A 24,381-nucleotide genomic window follows, 5' to 3' on the forward strand; every position below is an offset into this window, starting at 1 on the left:
AAATAAATTTAACTTCATTTTCTCCTCAAAATTCCAAACTCCATTTTCGGAAATATCTCAGTGAAGTTTGCTTCCAAACAAGTCACGTCTTTCATTTAATGATTTGATGCATCCATGCAATAGCATTGCAACAACAAAAACTCCTTTCTAAAATTATTTAATAAGTAAAGGTCACCATCAACCTCACACATCCACAAAAACTCCTTTCCAATGAAAAATAACGTCTCGTTTTTCTCTGCAAAATTCCAAAATGGCTTGGTCCCATTGTGGGATTTGATATTTAAATAAATATAAATTTTCTAAAAATATTAAATTATAATTATAATAAACCCGCTGTATCAAGGGATTTTTAAACACAACAAACTATCATTTATGTAATCAAAACTTTGAAACTGCATTTATTCACAAAATTTTCAATGCCAATTCTCTTTAATTTATTGATGATATCTATAATTATGAGGAAATTCTAATCTATTAGTCATCCAAATCAAATAATTTTATGATACATTTGAACTGAGTAATTTGAAATGTATTTTAATCGATTATATAATTTAAACATTTGAAATCCAAATTTATACTTATCTCAGTGTAACTAAACTAATGATTCAAGATGCACCTTCACTCTTGTGAGACGGTTTCACGGATCAATTTCGTAGGCCGAATATCTTATTTTGGTCATCCATGAAAAAACATTACTTTTTATGTTAAAATTATTACTTTTTATTGTGAATATCGGTAGATCTGACCACTGACCAGTCTCACATATAAAAATTCGTGAGATCGTCTCATAAAATGGGGTTTTATGAAGATTTTAAGATGAGAGTGATAGGACAAAGAACAAGTAGCAGTTTGATCGTAAGGCAGCAGAAAATGAAACCACACAAATTGGAATCCAAGATCTCAGAACAAGATACGTACATTTGTCGCCTGCATTACAAAAAGCTAAACTTTCCGTTGACGTGTAACCAAATATTCCCATTCGTTCTCATTTGTAATCCCCTTCTCCCACAAAACTTCTTGCATCCAATTAGTAATAGGGGTTCAGATTCGCAAGCACCGGTTGAATCCCAAATCTGTTTGATCCCATGCAGAAAGGTAAACAATCCGCTAGCATGCCTCTCCAGATCTCAACCGATACACGCAAAAAAATTGAAAAAAATATTCCTGGATCCAATCGAGCAACGACGGATCCATATCCACCGGAGTATAAACTAGAGAAATCGAGTTCGTCCTCGAAGAAGATCAATTCAGATGAAGCAGCAGTAATTACTCACCAATTTCTTCTACCGGAATCGGCGTTGCCGTCTTCCCCGAAAATCAGGAGTAGCATTGCACCGGATTGCAGCGGGCGCGAGAGGTTGAAGAGGCACCGGGTCGAGGTGGCGGGTCGGGTTTGGATACCGGATGTGTGGGGGCACGAGGGCTTGCTCAAGGATTGGACCGACTGTACGGCGTTTGATTCTAACCTGGTTAGCAGTAGCATCATGTCTGCAAGAGCAGCTTTGATTGAAGAAGCGAGGAGAGCTAACTCAACCCGATTCAGAATAGAGAATAGTTGTTGATTGTGAGTTCATAATCCATTTTTTCCGGGTTGAAAAAATAATCATTTTCTTTTTCTTTGAAGATGGTAACTTTTATTTTGGTTTTTACGAAAATATTCAGATTTTTTTTTCCAGTTTCGCGTTTCCGCAAAAATGCATATGATAATACCAAAATTAAAACTATACATAACAGCAAACCAATTTAAGGAATGGAAAAAACTTTTGCACCGACATATCCCTCATCATTCATCAAACCCGAATTTTCTAGCTATGATAAAGGGCTTAGATGTGTGTGTATTCTTTGACTTGCCTCTATTCAATCATGGTAGTTTTATTGATCGTGGCATGTTTATATATAGGTGCTAGTGCTAAATTCGGTGCTTTACTGATAAATAAGTCGATTCCGTTGACCGTTTTAATCTATTTATCGAAAAATTAAGATATCTACAATACTTTAATGACATATCTAAAATTGTATATTTAGTAATACATGTGAGGTTTACCCTAAATCCATGAACCTCGTACGTGTCACGTAATTCATAAGGTATTGCATTGGTATGATGTTTATCTAGTGCACATCGAAAAATAGCGCTGAAAAGTTATATAATATACACACATATATATATATATATTTAGATGTACCATGTGCGGATATAAAATATATACCAACATGTTTAAATTTAAACAAAATGTTTATTTTTAGTAAATTAAATCAATTAGATTTCCATTAATGAAATTGCTCACCAAATGTCAAATATTTTATCGAAATATATGTTTCAAAAAATATTTCATAAAATCATTAAGTTAGTAATAAAAATTTCATATAAATGAGTATTTTCACATTTTTTTAAGTTAGAGACTATAACAGTTGGAATATCTAACACATGATCTATTTTAAATTTGAGATATCGAAATCAGATTAACTATCAGTACTATTTCTCACATTTTCTATAGTTCACATAGTGGAGATTCTTATTTGAGAAGATAAAACTTATAATTACCGAATCTGAATATTCATGATATAATATATCATAGTTTAACCCAATACATGCACATTCCGAGACCCCAGTTTAGCTCCAATGGTCTCATCTGAGATTTTTTNTACTATAAATAATGCATGTGCGTTGCACGTGGGAAACATATGTTGAAGTAATTAGAATTTGAAATAAAATTAGTTAACTCAACAAAAGATAATGATAATAGTATTGTAAATTTTGACAATTCGTGTTAATTAGCATATGTAACTAATTTGGAAAATAACATATTGTTTTAATTTTAAAAAAAGATTTGGACTACTAAAATTTTTCTCATATCCTTTTTTATCATATTATTTTCTTTTTTTATTTGTCATATTTTCTTAATAATGCATATATTTTATTATAATATTCAATTATTACAATCTTTTTTGACAATCAATGATATGCAATTTTTCATTTACAATGTTGTTTGATTATTATTCTCTTTCATATAAATTGACAACAATTTCTACTGGATGCTTTTACCTTCCTAGTCACATTTAATTTATTAGACACTTATACTTGATAACATATAAACTACACATTATTATTAGGGGTGAGCAAAATTTCGGTTAAACCGAATTAACCGACCGAACCGAATCAATTCGAAAATTCGGTTCGGTTATTTCAGAAATTCGGTTTTCAAATTTAAAAAAATTCGGTTATATCGATTAATTCGGTTCGGTTTTCAAAATTTTGAAATCGGCTAACCGAATGAACCGATATAATAAATACTATTATTTAATAAAATTTTATTATTTATCAATTTTAATATATTTTTAATTTTTAATTTTAAAATCAGCCCTAATTCTAAAGAAAAATTTGTGATGTTTGTGATTTTATGTTTTTATGCATTTGTGTAAACTGTAGTATTCAAAAAAATTACATATATAATTAAAGTTAAATCATGAACTTTTTTTTAAAACTAATCGGTTAATTCGGTTCGGTTTTCATCGGTTATGAAAATTAATTCAGTCAGTTTGGTTATTGCTAAATATTTCGGTTCGATCCGGTTATGACTAATTTGATTCGGTCGATAACAGAACCGACCGAATGTCCACCCCTAATTATTATAACAATCTATCATCATATAAAAAGTACTGATGGATTGATTTAAAAAAATATTGATTAAATGTTGTCATTTATTTGCAATTTATAATAATAATATTTTTGACAATAAAATATCTTTTTACTGACTCTTATGACACTTATTTTAATATTTCATATTAACTCATAAGTATAATTAGCACAATCAAATTACTAATATCATATTGATATTACCTCCAGAAAAATAATATTTTAAATTTTTCTAATTGTTTAAATATCTTAACAAGAACATTTGTGTACCCTTATCTTGAGAAAAATTCATTGTATTTATAAATTTTGAACGGTAAATATAACTTTATAGTATAGATTTAATTTGGAAATTAAATTCATTGAATGACTAACATTTTTTTCTTTTCTATTTTTTTGTGTAACCCAAAAGAGTTAATATTTTTTCTCTTTTATCTTCTCCAACTCACTGTAAAAAGTTATAAAAAATATGTATATCTAGAAAAATATTTTTATTTATTGTTTTTCTTATCTATATATTTTGTTATATTTGAACATATATTCTATTTCATTGTCTTAATTGACATATATCTTTACTATATAATTTGTGTACATTGAATATGAATAAGTTCATTTTGTAGTTTTTTATTACCTGAACTTAGATTGATATATTAATATGTGATATACAAAGACATAAGAATTTTCAAATTCAATTTATTCACAATGATTTTTCATAACAAAGGCCAACTCAAAATAATAAAAATTAGGATTCATAATTATTTTAAATATGATATAAAAATAATATGTGGAAACTTTTTTTGACATTTTAGTTGCAAAATACAGTGATAAATGCATGTAGGTGCACTATTTCATTGTGACAATTATAACTTTATTTAAACATCTTATTTCTCACCCAAGGATCAAAATATGATATANTGCAAAATACAGTGATAAATGCATGTAGGTGCACTATTTCATCGTGACAATTATAACTTTATTTAAACATCTTATTTCTCACCCAATGATCAAAATTTGTTTATTTCTTATTTTGATTATCGACAAATCCAATATTTCATTTAAATGTTTTTGTTAATGATATTTACATGAGTTTTATTGTATATTTATCCAATTTGAAATAGATAAATTATAAACAATATATAATAATATATGAAAACTGTAGAATGCTTCTAAATTTAAAAATCGAGTGACATGTAAGGAATCAATTTAAAATTAAAATTTGAGACAACCTGTTTCTTCTAGCTTTACAATCGAATAATATATGATCGATCATTTGTCGCTTTACCAAAAGCTATAACTGATGGTAACTATGCAAGTCAAAATTTTAAATTATACAACAGCTCAAGCGCCTACCCATCGTGAACAATTATTGTACCCTCCTAATAATTGCACCAATTGCAATCAATAAAAATCAAAGTCGCGACCTTGGCTCTGATACCCATTGTAGGCTCAAACGTTTGCTGTTTTATCAAAACCTATAGATTATGGTAATAGTGAAAATCAAATATTTTAAATAGTACAACAGCTCAAGCACAACATTTCAATTATTCTACCCAACACGGTCAATTATTGTACCTAACAAATAAGTTTATGCAAATAACATTTTACTATATCATATGAATTTATAAGACATTTGAAAGAATTGTTTATACAATTTAATAAAAAAGTCAAAGTACATCATTTTCTAATTCTGAATAACGATCACATTATTATTACGTTACAATGATAAATAAATTATTATTTTTAGTTTATCATCATAGTCTTTACATCAATATATAAACACATTTTCAAATGTAGGATGTTGAATTTAATATTGACATTATATAATTATAACATTAATTCTAACATCTTTTTTATTCTTCTCAATACATTACTTTTTCTATCTTCAAATATATTAATCTATTTATTATTGTATACAAAGTATAATAATTATTTGGTTAATTGATCACATTTAAGATTAGATGTTTAGAAAAAATTCTAATATATCTTCAAAGACCAATAGATGATGAAATTAAATTTGAAATCAAGAGAAAAATTAAGAAAATGTAGAACAATACAGTGCATAAACTTTCGCTTTGTACAGTGACAAAACATAAGGTGAGACCAAGTGGGATACTTATATATATGAGTCTCATTCAATTAATTTAACCCATTATAATATTTTTATTAACCGACTTTGTCCTTCGTTTTTACTTCACTAACTTTGCAGTGTGACTCATTCAAGCATTAATTTTTTTATTTTTTTTAGTACATGGTGACCTCCACTCTCACTGACTTCAATCTTTAGAAGTCGATATTAGTAGTTTATAGGTAATAGACAATTATTTAGTTTTTATTTTCACTCTTTTGATTAATTGTGTAATTTTTTTATGTTCTACCTAATTCGTTTTTAGAATTTTATTGAATTTTTATAATCATGATTAGAAGTGTTGCACGCATACAATATAAAATTAATATATTTTAAAATGTTAATATTGAAGTGTCTAATAAATGTATTAAATCATTATTTAAAAACTTTTAGAAAAACAATATACATCATAATTCAGATTTAAAGATTAACATACAAATAAAGAATTGCGATGAATATCTTATAAAATAAATGGTGTTAGCCCAAAAAGATTAAATATGATTATTGTAAATGAATTTTTCTTATTTAATTAGAAAATTTTCAGCAAAAGGCNTAAAATTTTGTATATTTCATATATGTTTGATTTATTTCATTTATAAGGTTGAAATTTTATATATTATGATATAAAATTTGTTGTACATCTTAACATCGATAAATTCACTAAAAAAATTATATATTTATTTTCGCTACCATATAATTCTGGTTTCGCCANTAAATGAAAAAAATTATCAAGATAAAAAATTAATTAAGAAATTCAAAAATATGTGATTACTCAATTATTTTAATTGAAATGCTATTTAATTTGCTGATTTAATAGATGTTAACTCCACAAACATTGAGTTTGAAGAGAATTCTTGTAGAGTAAAATACAATTATAATAAATTACTTGATTGTATATGTAATAAAATTTTGTATATTTCATATATGTTTGATTTATTTCATTTATAAGGTTGAAATTTTATATATTATGATATAAAATTTGTTGTACATCTTAACATCGATAAATTCACTAAAAAATTATATATTTATTTCCGCTACCATATAATTCTGGTTTCGCCCCAGACTTTTGTGTATTCGTTTGTTTGAGTTTATTATTCCTCATTTTATCAAGACATATAATATGTCAAACATGAAAGTGAATATTAATTTAAAGAGACGATAATATTTATATATTGTAATATACATATTTAGCCGTCACGATACTGATAAAACTAACTTAAAAATAATATGTTGACGAACATATTGTCAGGAATCCAAAAATACAACTCAAATTTCAACTTTGACACTTAATTTTGAGTGACTGCCAAAATGTCTCAACAACCCACAATTTTTGGACAAAATAGTAACATCACAATTTGAAATCAAACCGATATTTTTCATTTTATATCAAGAATTCATGATTGAAAATTGATAATATTAGATATATAGATATTTAATATAAACTCGTGCGAGCTCATTTAGGCTCACCTTTAAATGAGTCGACAAAATTTCAACCCAACTCACTTAAACCGTTTGGCGGTGCAGGCCAAACCGACAGACCCAACTCAAATTGACGGCTCAAATCACAACGATCTTTTACCGTGTTTTATTTAAATAATTTATAAATATAAACCGCAAAAAAATTTCGGTTGCAAAAAACTTTAATTTAAACATAAATTCTAGCAAACTGTCACATGATGACATGAAAAAAAAATAATAAGACACCAAAGAAAATTCACAATTCGATAATGAGTTATTTCTAAACTTTAATTAATTTAATTTAAATAATGAAAAGATAAATAAAAAATCTAAATCATTGGATTAAAAATAATATATTATAATGTGGGTAGACATAAAAAAAATCAAATACTAATTTACATAATGAAAAGATATCATTGGATAAAAATTACATATTATAATGTGGGTAGACAAAAAAAATACTAATAATCACACATATTTAAAATATGAATAAGGAAAAAGAAAATACATATTTAAAGTAAACAATTAATGTAAAACAAGCAATTAATAAGGAGATAAAAAATACTAATAATCACACATATTTAAAATATGAATAAGGAGAAAGAGAAGACATATTTAAAGTAAACAATTAATGTAAAACAAGCAATTAATAAAGAGATAAAAGGAAATTCACATATAAAGTCACGTACATTCCACACTCAATAATAATAATAACAAAATCTTTATTTTTTTAAAAAAAAAACACGAAAGAAAGAAGAAACAAAAACATATCAAGATATTGTGTCATTTTCCTCTGAATCTATAATTCATATTTCGAAGTTGGAGCATAATTTTTACTTTCGCAGCCTGCCTATCCTATTTTTGCTCTTCCCTCATCGCAGCTCTACCCTAACCTAAATTTAATCTCTGTATGCTCTGCTGTAGAATTTGATTTATATTTATGTGTACTCTTTTAGCTGCTTAGTTACTCTTCGAACATGATCGATAATTAACTCTCAGATTCCAGATCTGGTGTCCCTTCTATGGGGTTTCTATTTTTTCCACACTTGATTTGGAATACGTTCAATTTTGTAATTTATCAAAATATCTGTGTATTTTGATAATTGGAGCTTAACTCAAACCTCAATGTTTCGAATTTTTTGTTTTTCCTTAAACTAATCAAGATTTAATGTCTGGAACTTTGGCTTTTACTTGGGATGTTAATGCTTTGGAGCACATGTATGGGTGCAGGAAAAGATGCAAACAACAAACTCAGTGGAAGAAGATATGTTTCAGGTCAGAAAATTAGAGATCACGGACAAAAACAAAGGCTTCATTGTACTACTTCAACAACTGACAGTTTGTGATTCCGTATCCGATGAGGCATTCGATGAACAATTTCATGAACTTGCTAAACGTGGGGATGAACATATAATATGCGTGATTGAGGACTATAATTTAGGTAAGATTGTTGCCACTGGGAGTGTGTTTATTGAGAAGAAATTCATAAGGAATTGTGGAATAGTTGGGCATATTGAAGATGTGGTGGTAGATTCTGTTGTTCGAGGTAAGCAACTAGGGAAGAGAATTGTTGATTTCCTCTCTGACCATGCTCGAGCCATGGGTTGTTACAAGGTGATTCTTGATTGCAGTGTTGAGAACATACCATTTTATGAAAAATGTGGTTTCAAGAAGAAGGAAATCCAGATGGTGAAGTATTATGTTTGACTCAATGAGTTTTGATCCTAGGAATTGCTATGCATTCCAATTTCTTCATTTTTAATCCATGTAGATTTTAAAAGGGACTGATATATTTCAAGACAGTCCAAAAGGAGCTAATTTGAGACAATATTCCTTATTCTATCATTTCTGGTGTTAAAAGTTGTAGATCAAAACAGTATTGTTCTCATAACATCCAACAATTGCAACTAATATTCATGCGTTTCCATGATTATTGGGGTTCTAACTATTCAACATTGTGAGTAGCAACACCTGTACTGTTATCCCTATTAACCATGACTATCCTATTTGCATTAATTTGCTTTTGTGTGTGATTCGTGAGAGAGTCCTACAATGAACGATATCAAAAATTATTATGCATTTTTCTCTTTTCCACTCTCAGTAACGTAAGTTCCCTCTTCAAAAACTTCTATCTTTTTCTTTTCAGTTTGTCTAGCTAAAAAAACAGGCTTTGCTTGTTTAGTAGAAAAATAGATTGAATCTGTTTTTATAATCCCAAATCGATAACAGATTGTCAAGAAACATCTCGTGCTATTATCATTTCTAAATGTTACTGTGAAAAATTCTGGCAAGAACAAATCTTATTATTTCAAATTGCTCAAAATTGTTTTTTATTTTATTTTACCGACTATCCCTCTCAGCCAACGAAAGCACATGGTCTTTTGGCATTAATATCACTTTCTACTTATTATTCTACTTGTTATGAATCTTGAGCAGCGGCTCTTGAAAAATTTGGTCTCATCCCCAGCTGAAGCCATTTAAATCCAGTTGCTTGCAGTTTGAGACACCGTCAATTCCATCATCAGTGTTCAGGTCAAAGTTTGTAGAAAAGAGCGGAAGTTTCAACTCTGCCGATTTCTTGTGATTCTGTGGGTTGATTAAACCAATGCTCTCAGTGTTCTTGTTGAAAAAATTAATATTTGTTTCTGCCCCTTTAAACCTGTCCTCTAAATAGTTGCCACTACCATTCCATTTACTTCCTTCATGTCCAATGCTCATTGATAAATTGCTGGAATTAGTTTCCGAGACAAATGCATTGTCATTTGGCCTGGAGAAAAACCCTCTGCTTTCTTTTATGTCTCCATGCCATCTATTTTCTGTTTTCCTCAGCTCATTGTCGTTATCCCTTGACTCCTGCGCTCTAAATTTTATAGGGCTTAATCCCATTGGCATATTGTACATTTCTTGGTCCCTCACAGAAACATGACACGAGGTTAAGCAACTCTCTATTGAACAATCTGCTGGCTGAGTTGTTTGTGTTTGCTGTAGGCATGAATTTGACAACTCTTTCACTCCTGGAAATACAGAATCTAGGCATTCTGTTGAAACTTTGGACACCAAGTCAGATAATTGAACCTTTGCAGCTTCCAAACTTATTGTTCCGACATTCTGTTTTCCAAGGGTTTCCTGTGCTTTCTCTAACACGGCTTGCAGATATTTACCTTGAGCCTCTATCCGGAGCTGTAAATGGCGCTGCACCTATGCATGTTGAATTAATCTTGTTATGACCGAGGCATAGAAATTCAATATTGTGAAAGCTATATAACTTCCATCTATTTTAAGTTTGAACTATTTAGCAGGGGAAATAAAAAGAGAGAGAATTTCATTCTAAAAGATATCAGATAAAAAATAGACATGCTTTGTAAACATTTTCCTAAAAAACTGATAGAAGTGTGAAGCGTTCTGTAATCAACGGTGAGATGTTGTAAAAATTGTGGTATGACAAGCTCTAATAATACTCTCTGGTGTTGGGTTTTATTGTTAGTGTATGTGCCAATCAGGTAGAGCATGGCAGGAAACATTAAAATTGAATTTTAATATTGAATGACAAGATGTGTCTCCATGTGTAAGGGAGTTATAAGTTGTATTTGCTATATTCATGACAATCTCTAGTGTCTTTTTTTACCTCCAGCTGTTCATGTAACCTTCGCTGCACTTCAATCTGCATCTGTATTGCTTCGCCTAAATGCAAATTTCTGAGACAAGAATCACATAATGAAAATGTAAGTTGCATGCTTGTGTAAGTATATAAAACTGATATGAAGAAACAAATATCATGGAAGTTTTTTTTGGCTCGTACTTTGTTGTTTGGGCTTCAGTATTGTGATTGCTCATTTGAGTTCCACTTGCTTCGTTTATTCTTTCTCCTGTGGCTGCAATCAGTTTGCCACCAGTAAGTACATTTATCTTCAATAAATATTTACTGGAAATTTTGTAATTCTTACCTGTTTTGTTGTTTGCACTGCTAGCTTGTCCGTGGAGGTTTTTACTGAGTCTATACTTCTGGCAGAAAAAGTGAGAGAATCTTTAGAACTTCATTTCACATGATAATGTAAATTCTCAGTACATTTTTGCAGAATTTTAGTGTGAAATTTCTTGGTTAAGAATGAACCTGAAGGTGACTCTTTAAGTGGTATAAGGTTAGTCCTTGAATTCCCATCAGTTTCAAAACTGCTTTTGGGGTAGCTTCTGCACAGAAGGAACTATACTGTTAGCTGAATGTAAGAGCATGTTATTTGTTGCTGCGGAACTTGGTACATTTGATATGCTTACTTTCTGCTCCACCTAGTTGATTCACTGCTTCTATGAATCGTTCATGGAGGTCAGGAGTCCATTTTAGTCTTGGCTTTGCGTCAGTTGAAAGCACAAGTCCCGAATCTCCAGCACCATTTGTACCATGAAGGAACAAGTGCCTTTCAGCTGGAATTGACATTCTCGAGGAAGGTTGAATGATTTTTCCTTGGTTGTGGTGTTGGCGGTACATTTTCTTGTCTAAATATCATAGTTTTCTTTTGATCAACTCCATGTCAAAGCTGAAAGGAAGTGACTAAAATGAAAAAACTAACGGTACCTGAGAACGATATCAGCACTGTTTAAATGCCAATCCTCATTTACTTTGAATGCGAAGTACGTTTTTGCTGTCTTGCAATCGTGATGCTCTTATTTGTTACTTGTTTTCTTTGACTTGTGTTGTGCTTGGGGATGCTTATAAACAGATCAGGATAGAGAAATGGGGAAGGGAAGCATAGAATCTTGCACGGTCCCAAAAGAAAATCAGATTCAATCCAATCTTCACAACGACATGAAAGAGATGTTTTGCTTCCATTTTCAAGCATCTGCAAGTGGGGTCCTCTCCTCTATTTTCCCTTTTCATTCTTACACAGCAGCACTAGATATTTTTCACTTAATAGCTTGCAGTATGTACAAGAATAGATCCACCTTAGTTACCCATATTCGTCTTCTGGCAAAGTTTAGGAACCTTATTCCTGGAATGAATAGTGGAATTTTGTTCCCTTTGATGTGAATATTGGAAGAATCCACTTTGTATGATGTTCCAAAACCGTTTTATTTTTTTTAACAAGAAAGATTCTGTTGACTGGGGCATCTACTTAGCATTGGAGTGTGTGTGTGTGTGTGTGTGTCTCTCTCTCTCTCTCTCTCTCTATTTTTTTAGGTTTCTAAGGGTTAAAAAGTGTGTGAAGAGAGATTGATCACACACTTGCTAGCAGTTCTTTATGGAACCTCACGTCGTCCACTTTGTGACTGTACACACATATTTCAACTTTTGATTTACCGTTGATGAATTTGAGTCTAAAAGACTTAGCATTCACATTCTACCGTACGAAGAAATACCTCGTGTTCTCAAAGATTTAATTAAGGCGGGGGGGGCGCTATATTGCTTCTTGGCTTCATTTGAAGGTCAGGAATGACACAGCGAATACATTCTTTTTTGTCTCCTTCAGTAAGTTTGGTACTTATTCATTCAAACAAGACACGGTTCATAAAAGAGTGAAAAGAGGTGAGAATAAGATCTTTTCAAATTCTTCAAATAGCATTAAGAAAATGTTGGGACCCCTTTAAAAGAAAATGAATGGGATTGTACTTACTTCTATACTTGCATCGGACATAAGTGTGACAAGTCATACCAAGAATAAGACCACTTGCTTTCGCTTTGTGTCAAAATTTTATTGGGATGCAGATTCTTGTGTGTGAATATACTTTCTTTCTTATTGCAAATGACCATCTTTTAATAAGCAACTCATTATAAGTTATGGAGAAATTTATCTCTGTTAGTGAAAAAGATTGCCAACGACTTCTAAATGCATCATCATGGCATTGGCATGACCAAGAGATAATACAGACTGTTTCCACCTCAAATAAAAAATTATAACTGTAAAATCTTTCGTTCTTAAGGTCATTCCCTTGTCAAAGTCTTTGGGCCTATCACTCACAGACTGTTTCCACCTCAAATGAAAAATTATAACTGTAAAATTTGTCGTTCTTAAGGTAATCCCCTTATCAAAGTCTTTGGGCCTATCACTTGACATAAAATGGGCATGGATTTTGTGTCTAATTTGACAGCATTGTTGATCATATGTTCAAGAAATTACAATAATCTTACTATTGGTTGCCATCAAATTACTAATGATTCGATAGACTTGAACAATATCACTCTCTTGAACACTGTCTGTGCATTATTCCAACCAAGTTTTTCAGGAAGGATCATTTGATTCTGATATGCTACATATTTTACTCACTATGGAGGAATCTGTGGGAACCTTTATGCAAAGTGGTAAAGCTAAATTCCTCAACAGTTTTCTGGCATGTGGATATGTATGAGTAAAGAAGGGGATGCTCGGATTTTATTCATGCCACATGACATTTATGTTTTGTCTCTGTTAATGCACCAGGTTGTGCAGGCTAATATTCCGATGATAACTACTGTCGAACCAAAATATTTGAAAGATTATTAAAGAAAATAAGTAGTTTGATATAAATCACATGAGTTCATCGCAGACAACAGTTGAGCTTCATGTGTCGACATTCAAGTATCATTGTTGCGGAGGCTAAGGTACGACTCCGTTCCCGATCGAAATGTGGAACTTAGACTTTTAAACAGCATAAAATATTTAACTTGCTAAGCAAGAAATTTTCCTGCTAGCGCATTTAACCGGCTTTATTGTGATACATTTAGGAATTAACATGAATGAAAAAAAAAAGATATAAATGCTAGGAGAGCCATAGTAAGATATAGCTGTGTTACTCTCTCATTATATCGTACTGTCCAGAGACACATTTGTTATTTGTGTGTGCATTCATGTATACAAATCTGCAGGCATTATCTTCTAAATCCGATCATGTATATCTCGTTGTATGTATTTTTTTTTATGTATATCTCCTGATGATTAGTTATGATCACCCTGAATATTTATATTAATTTTTTTTATTTATTTTATCGATAAAAAGCAATCAAGCACTTGTTGGTACTCTAACAAGGAATAAAGTTTTGCATGTGAGAAATTACATGTCAGTGAAATAAATTTACTTGTGGATAAACGTAACGCTATTTTCGTAGAGCAGGTCTCTTGTGAGACGATCTCATGAATCTTTATCTGTGAGACGGGTCAATCCTACCGATATTCACAATAAAAAGTAATACTCTGAACAAAAAAAGTAATACTTTTTAATGAATGATCCAAATAAGAGATCCATCTCACAAAATACGTCCGTGAGACCGTCTCACACAAGTTTTTGTCATTTTCGTAAACATAATCCAATCAATTGTGTTTTCGGTATTTTACACACAAAAATAATTCGACGTGGAATATTGAAGTAGAATAGGAATCATCATATTATACTTTTTTTCTATTTGATTATTTAATATTACATCTCTCCTGCTCTTTATTTAAGACAAAGTAATGATATCTAGAGCTAGCCCTGTATTCTTTTCTTGTAAAACTTTCCTTTTTCGGAGATTCTTATGTTTGATTGTATAGTTTCCCATAATTAAAAAGAACCTTAGTGCATATAAGAATCATTACACGGAGGATTCAATCATTACTTAAATCTTATGCTGAAATGACCAATGTGTGACTGGTACCTGTAAAAATGAATTTTTTTAGCTAGGCTAGATCATATTTGTGATTACATTTGAATGGTATATTTACTATTAGGATGTGTAACGTGGCAAAACCAAGATTGCAAAAACCAAATATTTGACTCAACCTAACAAAGAATAATATAATAGGAATGAGGAGAGAATGCTATTCCATGCAGGGCAAAAAAAAAAATTGAGTAGGGAGGAAAGCGAGATTCTTGAGAAATGGAACATTAGAATCCCTAGACCGACTAAAGCTAAAAGGCCTTATTCTCAAGGCAAAAGAATCTTGGTTATTCTTTGATAAAGGCCACAAAAAATGGGTTCCCAGTTCCCCCTTTCAATTTTTATGCTCATCCTCACTATATTTCCAAGTGATAGGCATACTCACATCTTATGTGTAACATGTCATGTGCTAGACACACATCTTATGATAGTGGTTACAATGACATATCAATAGTAAGACAAAAATTTGTGTGAGACGGTCTCACGGGTTATATTTTGTGAGACATATATCTTATTTGAGTCATCTATGAAAAAATATTACTTTTTATTGTGAATATCGGTAGGGTTGAAACGTCTCACAGATAAAGATTCGTGAGACCGTATCCATACTCCAGTAGTAAATATGGATTTTGACATGACTCTATAGACCTTGTAATAATGGTGGTTATTATTAAAAACTTTTTTTTTCAAAATTTCGTTTATTTAATATGAATAGCACGATTGATTGATGTCCATCAAATTATTAATTAGCAACCCTAATCATTTATTTGTCAGCATTGCACCATCATATGATGATATTTATTAACTATCTTTGTTATCTTGGTTTGGCTTCTTCAATTTCCCAAGATATCTTTTATGGCAATTAATTTGATAATCAGTTTTTTTTCCCTCTTTTTAGACTCTAGTTTTTTCACTAATAATGTGATGCACTAAATTTTAATATTAAGATAAGTAATAATAAATATAGTAAAATCACTTCATAATAATTTTTTTGAAATAGTATTATTAACAACGTTCTGGACCAAAACATAGCTGTTTCTAGTTTAGTGGTTGTTATTTTTGCTTCCTTTGCTTTCCCGTATGCTAAAAAATCCAATTAGTCAATGGCACTTTGGTCTCCAAAAAGGTGACGCGACAGCTTTATCTTTAGGTGCAATGAAATCTTTGGGGAAAAGAAAAAAGAATACTTCATCACACNCACACACACACACACACACACACACACACACACACATATATATATATATATATATATATATAGAGACAGAGACAGACACATTTGCATGCGCTGTTTTTTCCTCATCATGGATAAAATTACTATTGTATCACATAAAAAAATTTCACTCAAAACAAATGTTTGCACTGATTTACACACCTGTTTTAAAAAAAATCGATTTATGTCCATATTTTTATTTTTAATAGTTACGAATTTCATGAGTTTGCTCTTAATTGGTTCTATACAATCTCTTGGGAATATATGGGGGAATATAATCATATACCCATTGAATTAACACTAAATAACAAACGACTCTATATCACCAATTATTCATTTGCTTTCAGTAATGTTTGTCAGTGTCGAATGTCGATTGCGTACATATCAATTAGGAGTAATGTTTATCTTCTATAGTTATTATTAGCACACATACATTATCATTTTAAATAGAAAGATGGAAAAAAAATGGATATTATTCCTATGAACTATCAACAGAAAGCTGGAATAATTTAGAAATGGAGGCATTTATTCTAATGCAAATTCAAACGGGAATATACACACACACACACACACACACACACACACACACACACATAAATATTTGAAATAGGAATCAAATAATTCTTGATCATTAACTCTAGATATTTTGAATGTGGGGTATTTTAACTGATACCCCTTACATTATTTACATTTAGTAATAAACAATCATAGTTCTTAGACGTACATCGATCTCCCTCCTCGTGGTTAATTTTTGTTTAATTGACTAAAATATTTTTTATGTTAGTGAGTGACATCCTCAATTATCTTCAATCATTGAAATTTTCAATACTTTCATTTTTAAAGAAACTTGAATTTATATTTTCATTCTTAGCAATTATTTTTAGACTATATCTTTTTCAAAACACATTTTTGGATTAATTTATAAAAATTCGCAACTATAATTAGCTCAAATTATTTGATTTTATATATAACTAAAAAAATTAATAGAATTATTTATTTTGATCTAGAATAACTAACGAATGATGATTAACATTTGAAGTGAATGATTAATTTGTTTATTCCTCTGAAGTGTATATATATATATATATATATATATATATTAATGTGTGTGCTGTGCCAGTTTATTCCTCCTCTGAGGGCTAAGGCCTTATTCGTTGGTGTATGTATATATAACACTGGGCCAGTTTATTCCTCCTCTGAGGGCTAAGGCCTTATTAGTTGGTGTATGTATATATAACACTGGGCCAGTTTATTCCTCCTCTGAGGGCTAAGGCCTTATTAGTTGGGGTGTGTGTGTGTGTGTGTGTGTGTGTGTGTGTGTATGTATATATATATATATTAAAGTGTGTGCTGGGCCAGTTTATTCCTCTGAGGGCTAAGGCCTTATTAGTTGGGCCTGGACAAAGATATTTATCCTCTAGATATTATTGGGTTAACCAAAATAACAGAATTACCTGTCTTAATTTTGCCCAAACCCGTCGCTGCCGTTCCCTGCATCCTTCGCCTGCCTCTCACCAGCATACTATTGCCGGAGTGTTGAATCTCACCGCCGAACCTACTTTCAGTCCACTTTTTTACGGCGCAGTACATCGAACCACAGGCTATTGTCTGGAAAATAATCGGCAAATACTTCAGAAAGCCCACTGTCGGCATGGACGGAGGCAGAGCCCAGTTCAGGAATTTTCAATATCTGCGCCGCGCAACTTCAGGGCTTCGCAGCCCAAGCCCTTTTCGGTTCGACCCGATAAAGATTTAGACATTTTGGGGGCTTCTCTTGCTCTTTACTTTCGCCTTAGTACCAATCTCCTTTCTGGGTATTTATATATCTATCTATATTTTTGAGATTGGTGGTACACTTGTTGATTATTTCACGCGCAAGTGTATACTTTTTGTTTGTTTTATGTGGGATTTAACTGTTCAGTCAGATTGTAGACTGCAGATTTGCAGATGTCATTTTTGGAATGTATACTACGAAGCTTAATTACGCACAAAGTGCCCATTTGTTTTGCTTAGTTTACGTCTTCACCAAGTTTTTTATACTCCACCATGTAGCTAACGAATTTATGGATAGCTTGTTTGATTGAGACTCCATACGAGCTGAAGGGAGAGGAGAATGACGCAAGTCTTGGTGTAGCCAAGAGAAGATAAGAAGATCATGTTCGTAAAATTGTTGATGAGAAAAAAAGGTTTTCAATTTGATTAAGGATAATTGTTATGCTAATGTATCACACCAGTTAAACAAAGGGAGGGGGGGATCTGGGACTCTCTATATATTCGTTTGTTTTATGAGTTTGTGATTTGTTGGTGCCTTTACACTTACTTCCGATAGAAGAAGAATGTAAATGAATCATCTGTCAGATAACACAAATCCCGTGGTTAATTGAGATAGATATGGGGAACGTATATAGATTTTAAAGGAGAAAAAAACAAATCTTTTACTCGTGGAGGGGGGATTAGGCGATAAAGTGTGAAACGTAAGATATTGAAGGGGTGATGATAGAATAGATAGTCGTTTCTTTCCCCTCATACTTCCAGGCTAGCCGTATTAATTGTTTCTCAGCAAGGTGAAAATTCATTTTCTCTTCCCTAACATGTAGAGTTTTTCCACTGAATACTTTCGCTGTTAGTTTTTCCACTGAATACTTTCGCTGTTTTTCTTTGGTATTAATACATTTGATAATAGCATTTCCAAATTCTGTGTCTATTGCAGGTAATCGGTGACAGTAGTGCCCAGTAAAGAGATTCCATCCAATCAATATGCCCTAGGATTTGCTGGTAATTACCTACTGATAATATAATCATAAACTTTTATTTTACCTTGTTCCCAGAGAAAACGTTGATCAGAACTGTTCTCTGCAGCTTTCTTTGATTGTCGAAATTTCAAATAGCATTGTTGTAAGAGGAAAAATTATTGCAGGGTTTAAGTTGAAAGAGACTTCGAAAGTAGGCCCTTGCCCTGAGATGCCAATTGAGATACATGAGTTTTGAAGGGAATATGAACTTTGTTCTAATTGGAATGTGTATATTCTTTTGAATTCGGGATTGACTTTAAATGTTAACTCATTACACATGTGTCTGCAATTGTATTAACATGTAAGGACTAATTACATATGGACTTTGATGGAACATGTGAAAATGCCTCTAGCTGCCCATTTAGTCGGGAGGTATGACGAGGAAAAACATATTCTTGCTAATCTTTTCATATCTTGTACTTCTATTATTGATGATTTTGTGCTTTATTATCAATCGAGGTTGTCACAGGTTAGGGAAAATGTTTAAGTTTTAGACCTTGATGTCCTGTATTACCCTTGTCCAAAAAATGGCCCAAATTTTCATCCCAAGGTTGCAGAGATGGGTGGGAAAAAAGAGTTCCCTTACATGATTAGTGTGTCGGTTGCTTTGACATGAATTAATAACTAAATATTCTTCATTTTGCGTGATTTTGTTGACGTCTTTGATTCGATTATTAATCTTGCGTTCTTGGCCCCAACCTAGCATCCTTTCCTACATTACGCGCCTTTGTCTCGATTAATCTCATTACGCTCTTAACCTCGTTGGTCCAGCAACAAGACATTTAATCCATCCTATTGGTTCCATTTTTACAGGTTGCGCACATGGCAGCCAGAAAAGACATACTATACCAGAGAGCAGGTCATTTTCAGGTTTTCGTTTCTATTGTTATGCATACCGAGGCTACGAGGGGTCACGAAAGCTGAACTTGGATTTTCAAAACTGAAAGTTCAATCTGTCTTTATTTGTCCCCTTCATAGCCCATCATTGAGCCTGTTTCTAGATACATTAATACAATATTTGGGACGCATAGATTAAAGAAGCTTCTGATTTATTGGCTGCAGGTTCCATATTTTTTAGAAGATCCAAATACAGGAATCCAAATGTTTGAGAGTGCAGATATTATCGAATACTTAAGGGCAACATATGCTGTGTTAGTGTGACAGGCTAACCTTGGAATTTAAAGGTAAAATGTAAATCATAGAATACCAGTCATTGTAATCCATATTGACATAGTCAATTATGAAGGCTGCGAGTGCTTTGTCTTTCCAAAAATTTTGCAAAAGGAAATATCATAGCTATTGGAATATCCCAGTGTTTGTCTTTACGACTAAATGTGATGTTATTGTTGTCTTTACGACTAAATGTGATATTAATATATTATTACAAATCCTACCTAACAAAAGCATAGATGAAAAGAAGCCTAAAATTTCTTACAGATGGTTGTTTAAATATTTTAAGTTGACCGAATTTGAATTTATTAGTTTATTTATTTGAAAGAGCTGGTAACGCCCTTGGACCAAATGTTTAAATTAGTTCACCTCCACTAATCAGTCATATGTGAATAATCCGAAGAACGTGGAAGCAAATAGATTGTGATGTATTGGAGTCCGTCCATGTTCTTAAACGACGGCACAAACAAACCAACAAATTAAGCGTTCAGATCTTCCAAAATAAAAATATTTCAAATCATATAATAAATTTTATTATGCCACTTGTCTTAGTCTTGTTATATATTACACTCGAATATATGTTTAATTAATATCGATCTATAAACAATAAGTAGATTGAAAATTAATATTGTGTCCGAAGATATTAATACAAAAAATCAATGATGGGTGTATATTATTATCGTTAATTCTCTGACTCTCTTAACTCTATTCTTGAGTCTCAGCTCTGCCCCTGTGAGCCCACGAAGCGTGAGAGGGCAAAGACATATGTGAGAAGATGGAGCTACTCTCCTCTCAAAAATATCGGAAAAGCGTAAGGTTTTCTATGCCCATAAAATTCCCAGAAAATTTACTTCAGGCTTCTACAAACCAACCAAAAATTTGATCTTTTCTAAATAGAGATCATCGTTATAATAAAAATCAAAATTTTGGATAGCTCTCACAATCTACATATAGGGAACGTTTTGTCGAGTGCCCCGTTCCCTTATCAGGACCACGCATGACTAATAGATTCTATTGTTTAAAAGCTCCCTTTGTGGAGAATGGAGAATGCCACAAATCTCCGTATACTTGGTCATAATGGACTCCATTCTAAAATTGTCTTCTATTAATACTACTTCGACATATGCTTCCACTACGACTTGGTTGTCAATATTGGAACACATGCGCCATAAGTCATCATTACCCCTTAAATTAAGCAGGGAGTATCAGGTATGAATAGTGTTCCTTTGGGACGTCATCCGAAATAAGAGGGTGGTCTAATTGGGGGGGGGTAACGACCGGTGACAGTACTCATGGAGCCTCCGGGGAGTAACTGGTTCCCCCGGCAATGGCACCATACTAGTTGGGGGCAATGTTATTGTGATTAAAGATATTGATATTATTTTCGAAAGGCTCCTCCTGATAAAAATTCTCACATAGAATTATCGTCATAAAATTCGATTGACCGCGACTCAGTGCTTAAGTAAGAAATAGAATTGAAAGCGAACATGTATGTTGAATCTCAATAATATCCAAAGAAAAAATGTCATAAAAATGGAAGAGAAAAAAGTCTAAATAAGATATCCAAAAAAGTGAAGAAAAATTAACGTGAGAATCGTTGTAGATAAGTAGATAAGAATCGAAAGATATTCATGATTTTATGTGATCTTTTCTTAGTTTAATTTTGGTTAACTCCTTTTTCTTTTTTAAGATAAGATCGTCGTTGGTCCTTCGATCATTATATAATGAGAAAGATACCTCATTGCATACTTTTTATATTTAAATTTCTTAGGAGCAATATAAACTTCTATCCGACGAAAATTATACACAAACAACTATTTACGTTATTTATATTATCTCGTGAGAATTATTCACCTCTATATATATAAAAATGTATTTTTCTATGTTATATTTGACATGTTTCTCTTTTATGATATTAAATATTAGTTCGTGATAATCAATATATATGTCAACTTTCATTGATATATGAGAAATCAATATGATCTAATGAGATTGAGATTTGAAAAATATTAATGTCGTGGTACTCTAAAATATTGTTATATTGTTTTACTTTATGTATTGACCCTATTTTGAGGTGAGTCAATTGTTACACTATTTTTTACATTTAGTAATAATTGATTTCTTTCAATTGTAACATATTTTTTTCAATTTAAATTATTAAGTAAAAAATACAATTATTGCGTATCTATAGTCATTCTATGGATTTTCTCCAGGCAAAAACTTGTGTGAAACGGTCTCACGGATCGTATTTATGAGACAGATCTTTTATTTGGGTCATCCATGAAAAATATTAATTTTTATGCTAAGAGTATTACTTTTTGTTGTGTATATGGGTAGGGTTGATCCTTCTCACAGATTAGGATCCGTGAGACGATCTCACATATTAGGATCCGTGAGACGGTCTCACATGAGACTTACTCTTTTCCCCAACTTATATATGATTAGATTTTTTGCTTATTTTGTTCTTACCACACACACATATATACAATTTTTACCAATCAACTTAATTTTAAAAAATTAAATATTCACTTATTCTTCATAAATTATGAAATGCTTGCGACATAATTATTTTCAAAATTTTGGATTAAACACACAAAATCCATCCTGGTTACACAGTAACACAGCAACTAATTATAGTACAGCCCGCCACTACTCCAGCCACGCTATCACCTTCTACCGGTGATGGACACGCGCCGATCAAAATCAAGCGGCTCCGGGTACACCTGGTTGAGATCCTCCGCCAGCCAAGACCCAGAATGCCGCCCCGAAGCAAAACGCTTCATCCCTCCTAAACCTGGCGGCTCGGACGCTGCTTTGGTACTCGCAGTACTCTTCCGCAGCGCCGCAGGTTTCTCCACCTGGACCTCCGCCACCTTGCGACTAGAGGAACGTGCCGGCTTTTTATGTTTCTTCTTCGATCTGAATATACTCATTACCTTGGAGCAAAAACCGGTCTTTTTCTTCTCCTCCTTCGCAACACTTGTCTTTGATTCCTCCGCTGGCTTCTCATGGCAGACTCTAGATTTCTCTGCTGGCTTGTCGCTTCTTTTCGATGAGTTCGACCTCCGCCGGCCACGCTTCGACCTGACTCTCCCTGTACATGAGACCTTCGGAGAACCCGGTTCAGTGACAGCAACAGTCGATTTCCCCGCTGACGCCGTCCGTTTGGGGAACAGCCTTGCATTCGTCGACGACTTATAGGTCCTCCTGCAGCTGGAGTCTACAAAATTCGCCTTCTGCGTCTTGGGCAATCCGATAATGGAAGCCTTCGACTTCAAGTTAGCAGAAAACCTCTGAGAATTGTGGTTAGAGCTTGTTGCTTTGATGTGGGGGTTCAAATTCGTAGAGTTCGAGTTGCCTCTAGTGGAATCCTTTCGCTCGTAGAAAGCGTTGCGATCGAGCCAATCGTATTCTGCATCTTTCGATAGCCAGAAAGATTCTGGTGGGTCGTCCGGATGCACGATATCGTATTGGATGTCTTCATGATCTTCCGACGAGTACTCTTCTTCATCTCCGTAGTCGGCCAGAGTTTTGCATGATATTTTCAGTTCGTTGCCTTCGCCTGGACGGGCCGTGATTAAGGCATCAAAATCGACTTGAGGCATCGGAGAAACGAGGAAAATGGCGGAGCTAAAGATTTATCTTTCAGGGAAGAAAGTTAAGGAGAGGGACGAGTTGATTATGGGAATGGAAGACCTAATAATAATAATAATAATAATAATAATAAATTAATAATATGCAACATTTTATATTTAGAGTAGCGTCATGTTTTCTTGGCATTTCTTTGTATTTAATCTTTTTTATCTATCTTAATATCAAATCTAAAACTGTAGTTATTTAATTTTGTTTACCTATTTAAATACAAATATTATTGGATCAATATTATATACATGCCTAACACTTCTAAATGCAATATTACTTTTTTTAAAAAAACATTTGAAAATTTACGATAAAATCGAGTGTTGTCCTTCTATATAATCTCATTGATAGTGACAAGTGATAAACGATAAAAACTCGTACCTTCTACATCTTACCACAACCCAATCACAATTTTTTTAAATAATTTTTCTATTAGGATAATTATTATTAGACATCATTCGATGTAAAAAAAAAAAGATATTAAATTCTTATCTTCATCCTTTAAAAAAAAAAATTCTTATCTTCATCGTACTATACACCTTCAACAAAGAAATAAATCGGTACCTAACAATTATCTTTTGGATATTTGTACTCGATCCCTAACAATTCTGAATTTGAGAGACAATTTTGATATTCAATAAAAATAAATAAAGAACTAAAACATTTACATGTTTATACAAGCAGGTAAAAGAATAAAATTATGCCTAAATAAAAATTCCATATATATTTATATGTGCGTATTTATTAAAA

At 32.2% G+C, this 24,381-nt stretch overlaps 3 protein-coding genes and 1 long non-coding RNA gene across 10 annotated transcripts; 2 read left to right on the forward strand and 2 right to left on the reverse strand.

Annotated features, from left to right (window-relative positions):
- The first annotated feature begins 1,441 nt into the window (after window positions 1–1,441).
- LOC140971776 (glucosamine 6-phosphate N-acetyltransferase-like) lies at window positions 1,442–9,147 on the forward strand. 4 transcript variants are annotated; one of them, XM_073434269.1, is made up of 2 exons: window positions 1,442–1,564; window positions 8,445–9,147. In XM_073434269.1, exon 2 carries the CDS (start codon window positions 8,451–8,453, stop codon window positions 8,919–8,921), a length of 471 nt encoding a protein of 156 aa, XP_073290370.1. In that variant the 5' UTR covers window positions 1,442–1,564; window positions 8,445–8,450; the 3' UTR covers window positions 8,922–9,147. The 4 variants fall into 4 exon arrangements, with proteins under 4 accessions (XP_073290370.1, XP_073290371.1, XP_073290368.1 ...); XM_073434270.1 differs by lacking the exon at window positions 1,442–1,564 and adding an exon at window positions 8,098–8,122; XM_073434267.1 differs by lacking the exon at window positions 1,442–1,564 and adding an exon at window positions 8,118–8,241.
- A 172-nt stretch (window positions 9,148–9,319) lies between these two features.
- Window positions 9,320–11,931, reverse strand: LOC140971774 (myb-related protein 2-like). 3 transcript variants are annotated; one of them, XM_073434265.1, is made up of 7 exons: window positions 11,785–11,931; window positions 11,487–11,705; window positions 11,326–11,402; window positions 11,159–11,216; window positions 11,014–11,086; window positions 10,840–10,909; window positions 9,320–10,412 (listed from the first exon to the last, which is right to left on the reverse strand). In XM_073434265.1, the coding sequence occupies exons 2-7, from the start codon at window positions 11,695–11,697 to the stop codon at window positions 9,672–9,674; spliced, it is 1,230 nt and encodes a 409-aa protein (XP_073290366.1). In that variant the 5' UTR covers window positions 11,698–11,705; window positions 11,785–11,931; the 3' UTR covers window positions 9,320–9,671. The 3 variants fall into 3 exon arrangements, with proteins under 3 accessions (XP_073290366.1, XP_073290364.1, XP_073290365.1); XM_073434263.1 differs by having other exon boundaries at window positions 11,014–11,216; XM_073434264.1 differs by lacking the exon at window positions 11,785–11,931 and having other exon boundaries at window positions 11,014–11,216; window positions 11,487–11,747.
- On the forward strand, window positions 11,318–19,540 carry LOC140971779 (uncharacterized). Of its 2 annotated transcripts, XR_012174374.1 has the most exons (7): window positions 11,318–11,434; window positions 11,536–11,657; window positions 11,747–11,840; window positions 11,930–12,051; window positions 12,388–12,472; window positions 13,625–13,785; window positions 18,741–19,540. It is a non-coding gene; the product is annotated as an uncharacterized lncRNA (long non-coding RNA). The 2 variants fall into 2 exon arrangements; XR_012174375.1 differs by lacking the exon at window positions 11,747–11,840.
- A 3,118-nt stretch (window positions 19,541–22,658) lies between these two features.
- LOC140958538 (uncharacterized) lies at window positions 22,659–23,597 on the reverse strand. Its single transcript, XM_073416026.1, has one exon. It carries the CDS (start codon window positions 23,595–23,597, stop codon window positions 22,659–22,661), a length of 939 nt encoding a protein of 312 aa, XP_073272127.1.
- Between the last annotated feature and the right edge of the window lie 784 nt (window positions 23,598–24,381).

This window comes from Primulina huaijiensis, chromosome 2 (genome assembly GCF_012295235.1).
Source record: "Primulina huaijiensis isolate GDHJ02 chromosome 2, ASM1229523v2, whole genome shotgun sequence".
NCBI classification, from domain to species: Eukaryota; Viridiplantae; Streptophyta; class Magnoliopsida; order Lamiales; family Gesneriaceae; genus Primulina; species Primulina huaijiensis.